The following is a 14690-nucleotide window of genomic DNA, read 5'->3' on the forward strand; positions in this document are numbered from 1 at the left end:
TACAGGCTTGCTCGTAAGAGCTTAGAGACAACGAGTGTACTCGTAAGCTGCTCACAGACGACTGACTAAAAAACGCGGAAGACACGCAAACTGTGGGTCGGAAAATCCTTAGTGGTCATAAATAACCGATCCGCTCTCACGCCGCGTGTAACGGACTTTCGAGTCAAAATTTGCTCGACTCGAGTCGACGCGCGTTTAGCGCTCACGCGCCTTGCAGATGGACCGCAAGGGCCATCTTACCTGAAAAAAACGGACAAGGCCGTAAAACATACAAAGTACCCATTTTCAGTAGCATCGAAAATGCCAGACATTTACACAAACGCTGTTTCGAGGAGGGCGACTTCGCGATTTCGCGATTTTTTACGGCAAATCTCGGAGAGCGAGCTTAATTGATCCAGACATTTACAGCACCAAAGTGGTACCACCGGCATACAACGGATAGTTTTTGCATGGCACCAGCGTGGTGCCACCGGACGGCATAGTGTTAAGAAGCTTTATAGACAGTCGAAAGATGGACAACTTCGGCGAAAAAAAAAGAAAATCCATATCGTTGGTAGAAAGTAGCGCGGCGAGGTTCGAAAGTCGGAGATTCGGAAATCCCTGGTGGTCCGAACGATCGAATCCACGACCCAGGTGACCTACAGAGCGTCCGCGTCCCGTTGAATTTATTAATCGATAATTCATCGGTCGGACGAAGGGAGCAATCGCGGTGCCGGTCGTTAATCCAAATCCGTCGGATCGATCGCCGGGAGAACGAGAGAGCGTCCCGTCGAATTTATACGTCCCGGTCCCGGCACCGGCAAGCTCGCGCGCTTTTTCTCCCCCGTGTCCCCCTCCGTTGCCGTCGCACAGCAGCAGCAGCAGCCCCCCTTGGCTGCAGGGAGAGTAACACGGTTAACTAGCCTCATAAATAGCGAGGACCCCGGGTCGGGTCTCTCTCGGGCCGCCGCTCCGCGCCGCGCCTCGCCGAGCCGCGCCGTTTTCGACCGGGCTCTATCGATCGTTCGTTGACCCCGTTCCATGAACTTCCCGCAGGACAAGAGGATCACCGTGGTGGACGCCCTGGCGCATCCTTACCTCGACGAAGGAAGGCTCAGATATCATTCGTGCATGTGCACGTGCTGTTACACGACTAGCGGTGGCATGAGACAGTACACCGGTGACTTCGAGCCGGACTCCTCTCACCTGTTCAACGATCTCTGGGAACGGAGACTCACCACCGTGCAGCAAGTGAAAGGTGAGCGACCCCGTTGCTTTTTTTGGGAATTCGATCCCTTTGACGCACCCGCTGCCGCGTCGACCTCGTGTCGATCGTTTCGGAAAATTCGAGCACTTTGTTCCAGCGAATTCACGTTGGAAAGTCGTGGTTGCACGACGTTGATTATTATTACTGTTCCCGACGTTTCTTTCTTCGTTTCGAGCGGTCCGATCAGAATAGGGAGACGCGGTAGATTCGTTGCGCTTCAAATCGGAGCCCACGCAGGGGTGGCGACGGTAAGGGGGAAAGCGTAGAGGGGGTATTTTGGTTTTAACCCATTGACTGGCAACTACGAGATATCTCGTAGTAAGCGTGTGTACCAAAACTGCCAGCTACGAGATATCTCGTAGCGGGTGCTGCGAGTTTAGATTGGCTACAAATGGCTATTTGAGTTAGGAACTATTAGAAAGGATGAATGAAAAATGCATATAGCGTAGAGAACGTATTGATTATCAATAAAAAGATACTGTAAATGCCATTGCAATACTATATCGGTAACTTAACCCTTTGCTATTTATTCGAAGCTATTTCAACTGAAAATATAAAATTATTTTTCTAACTTATAGTGTTTCTATTTTATATGAGAAAATGCATTTTATGCATATATGAAAATTGACTCTTGGGACTCGCGCAATAGTTACACTCTTGACAATTTTTCAAATGTAAACTTTGTTAATATCAAAATTATCCTAAAAGGTGATATAACAAATATTAGCGGTGCCTCAGAGTCGCCACTCGAGTGCAAAGGGTTATTATCGCAAGCAAAGGGTTAGTATTGATTATCAATTTAAAAAATACTGTAAATGCCATTGCAATATTATATCGGTAACTTAATATTATTATATTTGGTAAAACTTCATGTTTTTTCTTTGAAATAAAACCGCGGCACCCAGGGCAAGACGCGCTAAATTTGCGTGGCAGTCAATGGGTTAACCTTTATAAAGTCTTGGTATTTAACACGTTGAGCGCCGCGTCAGTCACATATGGGTGACACTAATTTTTCACCAATTTTGAAAATTCATTTTCATTGTAACATATTGGAACAAACTGAATTTGACTAGGACCTTTCGGATGCGAAAGAGTTCTAATGTCATCCACTATGATAAACATTAACTTTCTAGTTTCGGTTTAATTCATTAAATCGCTTTGACCTCGTGGGAATTGTAGTAGTTGATTGTAGGCGCTGAACATGTTAATGGAGCAAGAAACGTGCCGAACAAATTTATAAAGGAAAATACAAAAGGATTGATAGTTTTTTTTTTAGACAAGATTCGCATAAGTTGTTTCAAATATCGCGATCGAAACCGGAATACCCCCCTTAGTCGCCGATAAAAAAAGTGCGAAGATCTCTAATCGGTTAGATCATCTTCGAGGTCCAACATCATTTAGTTGTCATCTTCAAAATCCTTTTGGAAAGACGATCGAGAGAATTGGAAATTTTGTTCTTATACTCTGCAAAGCTTCGAGAGCACCGACGCATGTAATTTGTCATTTTTCAAATTGATTCATTACTATTTTCGCAAGAAATTATGGTTTATTGATTTATTAGTTTCGTTATTGTTATTATATACTCTTGCTCGTGTACTAGCTGTTGTTTTAACATTGTCTCTCGCATTCTATAACAAAAAGTTCATTCTGTTCAAGAATAAACATTATTATTATTATTATTATTATTATTATTATTATTATATGCGGTTTCGGAAATGAGACATGTGCGTGTTCCATTTCGCGAAATGATTCACGGTTCTTTTTATAAAGTTCGCTCGAAGCACCGAACAAGAAAGCATCGCTCCAGAAATATTTGAGATTTTCTTGTTTTTTTAGGGAAAATGATGAGCGCGCAAAAGAAATGTTCGATCTCATTCTGCGAAGCTTCCAGAGAAAGAGAGAGAGAGAGTACGAAAATACATTCGTTTTCCAAAACAATCGGCCGTCTTCCCGAAATTCCCCGAAGTTCGCTGTACTTTCCGATGCGCGAGAGGTCTCGCTCGCCTCGCCCACCGACAATAAGATCCTACGACGAAGATAGTTCCCGGGCGAGAATAGAAAATTAATTAGCCGCGAGAATAGGGAAAAGGTAGAAAAGAAATGTTGGTAGTGAGTCAGAGGCTTATTATTAATAGCGTTGCGTCCCGGACACACGTGGCACGTCGCGCGGCGACGAGAACAATGATGCGATAGACTCTCGCGTGTGCTTAGAACGAACGGCTCCAACGCTACGATAACCCATAATTTATCACCTGACCAGGGGACCGTGAAGTTAACGTATGCCTTTTTTCCCCCGCCCCCCGTAATCGCCACGAAACTGGGTAACTAATATCGCGGTTAAAAATTGCGGCCCGCGTCCGCGCCCGCGCGAGCGCGCGCGCGTACACGTTCCTAGGGGGTTGCTAAGGCCGGATCGAACGGTTTCCCCGCGAAAAAAAAAGAAAAGAAAATAGGTTTGGACCTCGGAGAATTATGCTAGGGCGTTCCGGGAAATATCGCCGACTTCGGAACTGTAATGTACCGTCGGCGATAATATTTTTCAGCGAATTATTTATATCCGAGATCGCAAGCTTCGCGTCGTCCATCGCGCGCTCCACCGAGATCAAGTCTTTACACATTTATTCGATCGGATCGATCTATAATGCCGGTGCTATTACGACAGGGGAGAAAGCACCGTTCGGAATCATAGTAATTAGGCTTGCGGATCTATCGCATTCGCGATAAGAGCGAGTAAGTGGAATCTGAAACGAGTAGGTGCGGGAATTAAGTCATTTTTGTGGAACATTCGTGTACGATTTTCAAGCGATACAAATAATTGTAAAAGATCGTCGAAGGAAACGGTAATTATATGTACGATAAATTTGTTCTTAATCGACGCTCAGATTCTGCACAAAAATGGACGATTTGCCGCGAGGCTCGAACGATCGTATCCTCTTTTCCCAAATTGTCCATTTTCGCGCAAAATCTGAACGTCGATTAAGTTTATCTTCGGCTAAACTTTCGTTTTGCATAAAGATCCGCAGTCAGGCTGTTTGAACATTTTATGAAATTGTTGTAAAGCGTTGCTGATAACACGGTAAATTCTCCCTAATTTTCCTCCGGCTTGCAAACAGAAATGGACAATTTGGGAAGAGCGGATACGTTTTCATAACTAGCGGCAATCGGCGAGTATAAAAATTGTGCACTTTTGTTTACAAGCTGAAGACAAAATTGTGGAGAATCGACTGTACTTCTCTGCAAGATCTGTTGCAGCCGACCGAAGCGGAGCTCCCGACGAACAGCTCGCCGCGATCGGGAGCTCGTCTTCGATCGGACGGAACGATCGGGAGCCGCTGCCTGTGCAGCCAGTTTCTCACCCTAAAATCGACGGTTGTCTGTTTCAGAGGAAATGCATAAATTTATAGCGGAACAACTGAATACATCGCGCGTGCCGCTCTGCATAAATCCGCAGTCCGCGGCGTTCAAGAGCTTCGCAAGGTAAGCCGTAGGTGGCGGATCGTTCGGGTTTCCTAAAACGATCGATCAATGAAATCTAGAGCCGGTAGCCGAAACGACAATGTCACCGATAGAGACTCGGAGAGAAAGAGAGAGAGAGTGTGAGAGAGAGAGTGAGCGCGCGCGCGAGAGAGGGAGAGGCGGTTCGAGATCGCTCCGGGGGACGAACATTTTGCGGATGCGAACGATCATCGCAATATAATAATCCGCGGTAGTCGAAGCCTCTCTTCGCGGACTTTTCAACCCCTTCACCCCTCCGTCCGCCCTCTCCTGCTCGTCCTTCCAGCAACACGCAACCCTCGTCGTCGTCATCGTCATTTTCCTCTTGATCGCGCGCGATTCACCTTCGCCGACTCCTTCTCGCGCGCGCGAATATTCCGGCGCGGATATCGAGAGGATCGTGTTTCTGAACGATTTTTTTGGTGGCCGGGGTGTTTCCGCTGCAGCGAATCACGCGATCTCGGCGATAGGGGTGGCGGATCGAGCCAAAATGGGTGAGCAGTCGATCGTGAGAATCTTTTAATTTTTGAAACTATCTCCGAGGCACGTGCGAGAGCAGAATTTAGCGAACCGAGATTTGGTTTTATATTTTTGAGTTCGAAATTATCGAAATTACGTGTTATTATATTATTTATTATGTTATAATATATATACAAAAATTTTATATATAATCCAGAAATTATAATTATAATATATATATATTTTATTGTATTAAATTTATATATAAAAAAATTTTATATATAATCCAGAAATTATAATTATAATTATTATATTAAAATTATAATTATATATTATTATATTACATTTCCCCTGTCGGGAAGGATCGAATAAATTTCTTAATTCGAGCATACAATATCGTAAATTAAATTATAAGATGCAGTATTGTTTTCGTTAAATTGATCGTGAAAAAGATAGGAATATTCGCGTAATCGACGTATCCTACAACGAACGCGGATAACTTTTTAACCGACTTAAAGGGGACGAACGAGACGCGTTCTATTAACAAGTTTCATAATTAAAGCGTACCTCGAAAGATCTGCGGTAATGGAAACAATTCGAATCCTCGGCGTTTTTATTCGTTCTAACCAACATTCCGGATGAAACAAGAGCGAATCGCGACGGCTCACCCATTAATCACGCCTCACCCCTTGACTCGATAATGATCGGAAGCCATCAATTTTTCTGAAAATTGATTGGCCAACGGTACAACGGCGATCGCATTTATTAAAGCCGAAAAACCAATCGCCGCCGGTTTGATTGACACCCGTAGGGTTGCCACGTGCGAAGCACCCCTCTTATGGCTGCGCGTGCACATAATCCTGAACACTGCCTCGATATCGGAGAGCCTCCATAGCCGCCACGGAATATTCGCGATGCTCCGTGGGAGCCGCAAACCCGGAGGAGAAAGAAAGAAAGAAAGGAAAAAAGAGCACATTTCGTCGCGCTTTGTAAATGGCAAAGAGGAAGCGAAAAGGTTCGCGGTTGGGGAGTGCGCACCCTTTTCTCTCTTTCTCTCTTCCCTCCCTCTCTCTCTCTCTCTGCTCTCTCTATATTCTCTCTCTTCTTCTCTCTGTGTCTGTCTCTCTGTCTTTCTCTCTCTCTCTCTCTCTTCTCTTTTCTCTGGTGACAGAGATAGGAGCCGTAAGGACGAGCCGGATTGAAAAGACGGCACAAATGAAATCGGAAATGGGGAGAGACGCGAGGGAACGGGGACAGAGAAAGAAACAGAGGGAGAGAGAGAGAGAGAGAGAGAGAGAAAGAGAGAAGTGGTCGAGCGTGTCGCGGACGGAAATTAAAAACCGCGGAGGAAACAGTACGCCGCGCCGCAGCGGAGAGGGGAAGGATCGACCAGGGGAGAGTCGAGGGCCGGAACGATCGAAACCAGACAGGAGAAACGATCCTTTTGTCCCGGACGACCCTAACCGGGATCATCATCCTTGCCGTTTCTCGGCTGCGGCCTCTCCTCCTCCCCCGGACACTTCCGTGGGAAAAACGATTATGAATGAACCGCGTATCCGGCTCTCGCGTTCCCGCGCGTGCAAGCCAACCGTGCCCTCGCGATCGATCCATCGATCGGCACGAGATTCTCACACCCTTCTCTCCCGATCGAGCCGACCGACGACGAGATGGTGGACTTTCTCGTACGAATCCGCAGAGAGCTGAAAATCTTGTCGCGAGTCGCGCGATCTATTCTTAACGGTCGTTCCGAAACGGGGCCGACGATCGAGGAGAATCGTCTCCTTGGAAACTCTTTGAAAATTGTTCCCGACGGCACCGGGAACAACGATCGACTGGCTCCGGCAGAAGATTGTTCTATTGTTTTTTTGTATTTTTTTTTCCTTTTTTTTTAAATAGTTTACTACGACAGTACTAAAAAGTACTATAACGCGATCGCTTCGATCGAGTCGGACACGTTTTTTGTTCACGATTTGATATTTTTAGCGAGCGTAAAAGCGCTCCAACTACGGACCCATAGAAGTCACTTTTCTCCACGGTTTCCACTGCCAAAGGCCAAAGCCCACCATCTCCAATCAAACCGAAGAAAGTACCGCGCTCCCTCCGCAACGTCGCCCGTTTTCTAGCGTTTTAGCCTCGATGGACCAGCTAACGGGAGAATCGTTTCGAGAATAATTTCCCCTCTCAAACTGCCGAACGCGACGTTACGGGGGGAACGCCGTTGAAGCCCACGAACTCTCGCAGCGAGAGAAAGAGCGAGAGCGAGAGAAAAAGAGAGAGAGAGAGAGAGAAGCATGGATAGCGATACGAGCCCTCGAGAGAGACAGAGAGAGAGAGAGAGAGGATCGTAGAAGAAAAAGAATTTGTCGACGGTTCGATTCCCCGAGCCCCGAAAAACAAGTTTAAAGAGAGAAAAAAAAGGTTCAAAGATTGCGCACGAAGTAGAACAAAAAGAAGGCTTATATATCACCATAATTATTTTGATGACTGATTATTGATAGATATGTAACAATAATGTCTCGTGTTGGTTATTGCCGTCAAGTTAGAGCAAGCCGATCGCCGACCCAGCGCCCTGCGCCGCGTATACGTACACGTTACCACTACCAGTACCGAATCAGCTATCTACTACCACTGTCAGCTACTATCGACTACTACCGCTATCGTCTACCACTACTACTACTACTACTGCTACTACTACTACTACTACTGCTACTACTACTACTACTACTACTGCTACTACTACTACTACTACTGCTACTACTACTACTACTACTAATACTATTACTACTACTACTACTGCTACTACTACTGCTACTACTACTACTACTACTACTACTACTACTACTACTACTACTACTACTACTACTACTACTACTACTACTACTACCACTACCGCTACTACTACTACTACTACTACTGCTACTACTACTACCAATCGTGTTACGTCTCCTCCTGAACGAACCGAACGAACCGAGAGTCAGCGCTAGTTCCGGACGCGACCTCGCTCGCAGAGGTACTTGAACAAACCATTTTAAGAAATCTCAAACAAGTAATGAAACAGTAAAAATTAGTTAACGAAATAGTGAAACAAATAAAGTTGAATTTAAAGAAAAGAAAAGATTAAAACTGCCGCCTTCTTCTTTACGTTTTGTATTCGATGATATACATATATGTATACATATATACATATATCTTTGCTTATAGTCTCTTTCGTTTGAGTTTCCTCGACCTGGTTTCGTCGCGTTTCTCACAATATTCTCTTTTCTTTTCTTTTCTCCATTTTACCTCTTATCGGGTTTTCGCCTTTCGTTCGTTTGTTTCTTCTTCGTTTGTCCGTTCGTCGTTTCTTCGTTTTATCTCTACGTTTATTTTGTTTTCACGTCGTACGATCGTCGTCATGACGCACGACACACGCGCCACCACGCTGTGTCGTCCTACCATACCTCTGCTTTCTTGTTGCAGTCTGTTGTTCGGAGGAACTGTGGTATGAGTGTGTGCCCGTGGCATCGCCGGTGTTTGTCCCCCTCGGACAGCTATAATTCGATCCGGGGAAATTCGCGGGAATTTCGACGACATATGAAATATTCGGTATTTTCCGTCGACGCGGAGAGAAGCGGACAGAGCTTCCGGCCGGCACAGTGTCCGCGCGCGCGCGCGCGCCACGTTCGCGACCGGAATACGATTTGCCGGCCGAGTGTGTACACTGTCGGCCGAAAGTTTCGAATCACCTCGCCTCGTCGAATAACCACGTTTAACGAACAAACGTTTACGAAAATCTACGCGGAAATTTTCCGCGCGGCAAAACGATCGCCGCGTTTCCGAGGAAAATTCGGGAAAGGACCGGCGGTGCACGGAATGCGTGCGCGCGCGCGCGCGCGCGGCGACGCGGACGTTTCTTCGCGGGGAATCTTTTTGTCACGGGGAGCGAAAAAGCGAGAGCGTTTCGCCGGCGAGGCCAACAGGCGAAGAGACGCGAGAGTCGCCGCGCGTGTGCCGCGTTCGCGATCATTCGCGGTACATACGTTACCGGACGCGCGCGCCAGCTTTCCCGCCGGAAACGGAACCGCAACCGTCGCCGGATAATCGGGTTTCTCGACCGAATCGATCCTCGAAGGTCCGCCAGACGCTTTCAATCTCCGCATCCTGCTACGCGCGATTCCCCGCGCCGCTTTCCGACCAATTCTCGTCCGTTAAACGATGGCCGCGCAACCGGAACGAAAGACGAAAAGCATTTTATCGTATTTTTTTTTTTTGAACATCATTTCGCTAGATCGAATTGTTCCTAAACGAATCGTTCGTACAGAATAAAAATTAACGAACCGTCGACTTCATTTGGAGCCTTTTTAACTGTTTATAGTTTGCGTTGCTCGAAAGAGCAAGCCCGAGACGCTCGTACAATTAAATCCATAGATTCGATGCATTAAAAGCTGAAAGAGTCCAGTCCATTAAAAGCTTAGAGTCCAGTTTATTCAAATATTTTCCCGCAATTCCTTCGCGCGAGGATTCTTCGCGCGCGAAACTATTTCAAAGCGATCGAGAGCGTGTGTTCCTTCGCGAAACAGCGTCGATCGAACGTCGGAAAATCGGGCGCCGCGGAATCGGTAGAACGGGGAGCCGCTTTCGAAACGGTAGCATCCATCGTTTCCAAGACGAGCGCGGCGGCTAATTAGCGCCGGTTTCGCGCTGCAGGCGATTAACGGAGTCTTTAGCCTGGTAATAAGTAATAACGCGCGCGATTAAACGCGGCGCGGCGGACTTCGAGCTCGGTGTTCCTCGAGCAATCAACAGCCCGGGGATTAAGATCGAGAAAACGTCCTTCTTCGAGGATCGAAGGAATCCGGACTGTGTGGACACCTTCGAGGATGCCCGTGAGATCCGTTCGCGTTTCGATGTCTCTCGGCGAAGAGCGAGAGACAGCCCCGCGAGTGCGCGCGAGTGAACGCTGGCGCGCGTGTAAGTAGCTTATACGAGTCTCTCTGTGAAAGTGGTACATGTAAATAATGCTGGACGAACGCCTGAGCAGAGCACTTTGGTCGTCACGACGAGTGTACGAGGGCCTGATCAACCATGCAGCCTTCAGCCGAGAGGGAACGGGTTCGGATGGAACGCGAGACCGTCCGCGACCGCGGCCCGATTCGTCGATACACGATCGATAGGCGAAAGGACGCGCACCTGCTCTCTTTCGGGGCCGTAGATCGCCGTGACCCCTGGGAAATTGCCCCGACGCCCACGCCGCGGTAGAACCTCGGTAGTTGTCGCGCGCTCGCCAACGAGCGAGCTTCTTTTAATCGAATTTAATCGAACTTATTTCTTCGTACGGTTAGAAACACGTTTCTTACAATACGGAACACCGAAAGCTAATGTTAATATAATACAGAAAGAACCTCGGTAGTTGTCGCTAACGAACGAGCTTCATTTAATCGAAGTTATTTCTTTATACGGATAAAAGCCTATTTCTTACAATACAGAACTAATGTTAATATAATACAGAATCCGCGAATCAGCGATTTAGACGAACTAATTCGTGCGAGCTCGCGTTGAATTTTGTGACATCGGATGCAAAAATATGAAGCGTCTTCTTATCCGCCTCGAAAAACGAGTTGCGCGAAATATGTCAAGCTTGGTTTTGCATACGTTTTAAAAGTACAACGTCCCGATTTTAATAAAATTATACATCCTATAACAGCGTAAAAATGCTCGAGCTACTAGTAAGTAATCAGCAATTTAGCTGCTCGCGTTTCAATGGACGAAGCGAAAAGTTACTAAAAGTCGCGAAAATGAAATTTGTCGATGAACTAGCGAGGTCTACCGCGCTCTCCTGGACCTTGTCCATCCACCGAAACGACCTTCCACCGCGATTGGACGTTCCCGCTGGCACAATAACCGCGATCATTCGCTAAGAAGAAACGTAATCCGTCAACGGCCCTCCCCTCGCTTTTTCGACGCGATTTTTCTGCCGGATCGTCCCGGAGATCGAGGAGATTGCGAGGCGAAAGGACCGTGGGTTTTTCTCCTGCGGAACCGGGACACGTTCGATCGTCGATTTCTATCGGATTCATTTCCCCCCGCCGCCTCTACCGCCATCGAAGACCTTCCAGATTATTTTTCATTTCTGTTCGTACGCCACCATCTGTCTGTTTTTGTCTCTGTCCAAAGCTTTTTCGTTGGTCCTGCGAAGGTTGTACGGTACAATGGTAGACGATATTACCGCCGGCACAGAAGAGAGTAGGCTCGGCGAGAATGATTTTTGCCCGGGGAGACGACGACTGCCGTCGCTCCGCTCCGCTCCGTCTCGCGCCGGGTCGCGGTTTTTCGACCACGGCTTGCAAAGCAGGCCGCCGTCATTCTCGCGCCTCCGCGACGCCTCGGGGCTTTTCGGTGGGAATTTCGCGATCGTCGGATTTGCTTTGCCGAGCGCGCGCAACCGAGGCCGGGAAAATCTTCGGTGACCCGGAAATTCGAGCCCCCGCGCCTATCCGACGCCCCTCGTCGCCGCGCCGGAAAAAGTTTGCTCGTTTGCGGAGGGCCGCGACGCGACTACGAGATCCGATAAGAGCGAGCCCGTTATTGGCTCCTTTCCTTGGTCAGTCCCGTCGGGTGGGCGCCACCCCGATACCACGGGAACACGAGTTCCCCGTCAAAAATCGAGGCACAAAACGCTCCCGGGCGAGCAGCAAAATTTCGCGTCACGCGCTTTCCGTTTCGACGCTGCCCTCGAGATCGCCGAGTATTTCGCGACGAAAGATGACGTAGCCGAGATCGTTCGATCATCGAAATGATTTTCGGTGAGATATACACGCGACCGAAACGAAACGGCGAAACGCGACGAACGTCGATGTCGTGCGAAACGAGAAGAGGTCGTTGCTCCGGTCGGCCGGAATAAATTGAGAACCGCTGGCCTTCAGACCTTGAACTTGCATCGCCGAAAACGTGACTCGCATAGTTCGCTCTCGGGACACCCGAACCGCCGCGGAGTTTTGTCCGGGAGGATCTCGCGTCGGGCCCTCGGTTCCCAGAATTAGCACGCCGCTGCAACCCCTTCGCAACGCCACCCCTTATTTCGAAAATATCGCGAGCTCGGGACAGACGCGTCCAGCCCCCCTCCGATCCCCTTTGATCTTCCATATTTATCTTCTATTTCTTCCTTGCCTCCGGGGCCGCGAATCCGCGAAAAGTGGGCGCGGGCGCGGAGGAATTCCCGCGCGCGCGTTTAAATTAACCGAAGGGGCTAACGACTCGCGCGGCCCTTTTTGTCTCGGTCGCGGCGGTCTCTCGAAGTCCCGAAATAATGTCGAGGGTCCGGGGGCGGTGCGTGGGGGCGGGGCCAGCGCGGCGGTCGGGCGGGACCGCGAGGGAGTGGGGAGCGCGTCGTTTTTTCGACCGGTTTCGCTCTATTTCCGCCGGAGCGCGATTTTTCTCGCGAACTTGCCGGAGAAAGTATCTCGCGAGAGAAGGTGGCCGGGCGGGCGACGCGCCGGCGGAGGTGGGACGGCGAGGAGAACCGAAAGAGAGACGCGACGAACGCGCAGCGCGCGAACCGAAGATGCACCGAGTCGGCTGTCACCGACGCTGACAGCTGCATGGAAATCAGACGAAGCGTTTTTCTTGTTTTTGTTCAGCTCCAGACCTGTCGGTCACGACCCCTTCCGGCAACGTAGCATTCGAAGAGTCGACGCGCGCGCGCTCCTCGGGCCGTCTGGTGGGAAGAAGAACGAGTTCGAAACGATTTCACGTCAGAAACGATTCTCTGGTTCTTTGTTTCACTCGATCCGACAACCGGGAGACGTACGCGCGGCTCTTCGAATCGATCGTCACGAGAACGCAGAGCGTTTCCTCGCTCGAGAATCGAAACGTCCGCGCGACGGTAGACACACTTAGTAGCTTGGAACCTGATTCTACAACGACTCGCTTGCCCGTCGAATTCGATCGGCCGATCGAGGCCGCTGCCCCCTCTCCCCAAGGTATTGCAAGGTGCGAGGGAGGGGCCGTGTGGGCGTGGGCGTGGCCCGGAGTCGCGGTGGAGCGCTCCGACTCCTCCCACCTTGAGCTCGAACGGCCGATCGACTTCGTTCTCGACGTTAGTCAACGATCGGACACCCGGTAGAGCTACCGATCGAGCCACGGCGATCGATCGTTCACCCCATTAGTCTGCCAATCCCGTAGGAATCTCCAATACACCCCGGCTCTTGGCCGAGGCTCCTCCGCCAACGACATTGACTCCGCCTGGTCCCAGTTGATTGCTCGTTCATGGACCCTATGCACACGTGTCTGTATCCCGTCCGGTTTGCGATATTCAGTTGCTTTTGTCCGTTGCCCCGCCCATCGCCACGCCTACTCTCCTCCACAGCCCCGTCTCATTCGCATTCGATTGCAATTCGACGCACTCGAGATGTAGCGCCGTCAGAGCTGGGTACACGTCGAACTGTATCGAAAATAGTAATTGAAATGCTTTCGTTCGACGCGCGTTTTTTAAGACGTAGGTGTTTTCCAAATGAGCAGAATAAACGATTTAATTGTTAAATTTAAATTTAATTCATTCAATTATAAAGGAGAGATACAAATGAGAGAACAAATTAATCGTAAAATTAGAAATAGTAATTATCTCCGGACCAAGGACGTTCTACGTCTATTCAATTTTTTTTCACCAAATTTGTTGGATTACGTTAACGTAGACCAGAATGTTTCAAGACTCGGTTCGTGCCTCTAGATTCGAGAATGTTTAAAAGTTCTTGGTTTCGAAAATGGGCGACTGTTTCAAACACTATTTTACCCAGCCCTGCGTATCAGAGCCCCGCCCCTGCCCCCACTCCTGGATTGTTTAGCCGGCGGAACTCGAAGTGCCGAGGCAAACGCTTTGCAAAGCTCGTCCACGGAAAGAAAGCCTGTCCGATAGCGAGGAGCACATTGCACTTTCGTCGTGTACAGTTTCTTTTAGTGTTCGAGCCTCCGAGCCGGTTCGTCGAGCCAACGGATCAACGTCAGGAATCCACCGACGTCAGGAATCGCCTTGAATCCGCGACCTTCGGGATTCGTTCGGCGGAGACACCCCGTTGACCTTGGCTCGAGGATCCCGCCGGAGGACCGCTGGACCCAGTAATCCGCACCGACCGAACGGACCAAAGAACAGCGACGGAACAATTTGGAAGAACGTCTCGAATGGTTTGAATCGTATCGAGGTATCGAAGAACGTGAAATGAAAACAATAAAAAAACAAAAAAACAGCGACTTTACTGGGTCCCCCGAGTCCTAAAGACGGCGTCGGAGGCTCGAAAGCGTAGCCATTTTATATACATATATTATATATACCCGGGTCTTTGACAAACCGTAAAGAATGACAAGAGCGTTTAGATAGAACAGAAAACAAAGCAAAAAAAAAGTATATAAAAAAAAAAAGTATACCAAAGAACAAATTTCCCCGCAACAAAAATAATCAGCCTCTAATGATCTCTTCGTACGACTTGCAGCTCCACGGTGGCTCATCCCTCGGAATTGC

General features: G+C 48.7%; 1 protein-coding gene across 1 annotated transcript in view; it reads left to right on the forward strand.

Moving 5' to 3' along the window:
- nmo (serine/threonine-protein kinase nemo) overlaps positions 1–14690 on the forward strand; it is a 277179-nt gene that overhangs the window by 246807 nt on the left and 15682 nt on the right. The window contains 3 exon segments of the mRNA XM_033466160.2: positions 1036–1237; positions 4630–4723; positions 14662–14690. Of these exon segments, the coding sequence (XP_033322051.1) occupies positions 1036–1237; positions 4630–4723; positions 14662–14690 (325 nt within the window).

Source organism: Megalopta genalis, chromosome 1, assembly GCF_051020955.1.
Source record: "Megalopta genalis isolate 19385.01 chromosome 1, iyMegGena1_principal, whole genome shotgun sequence".
NCBI lineage: Eukaryota > Metazoa > Arthropoda > Insecta > Hymenoptera > Halictidae > Megalopta > Megalopta genalis.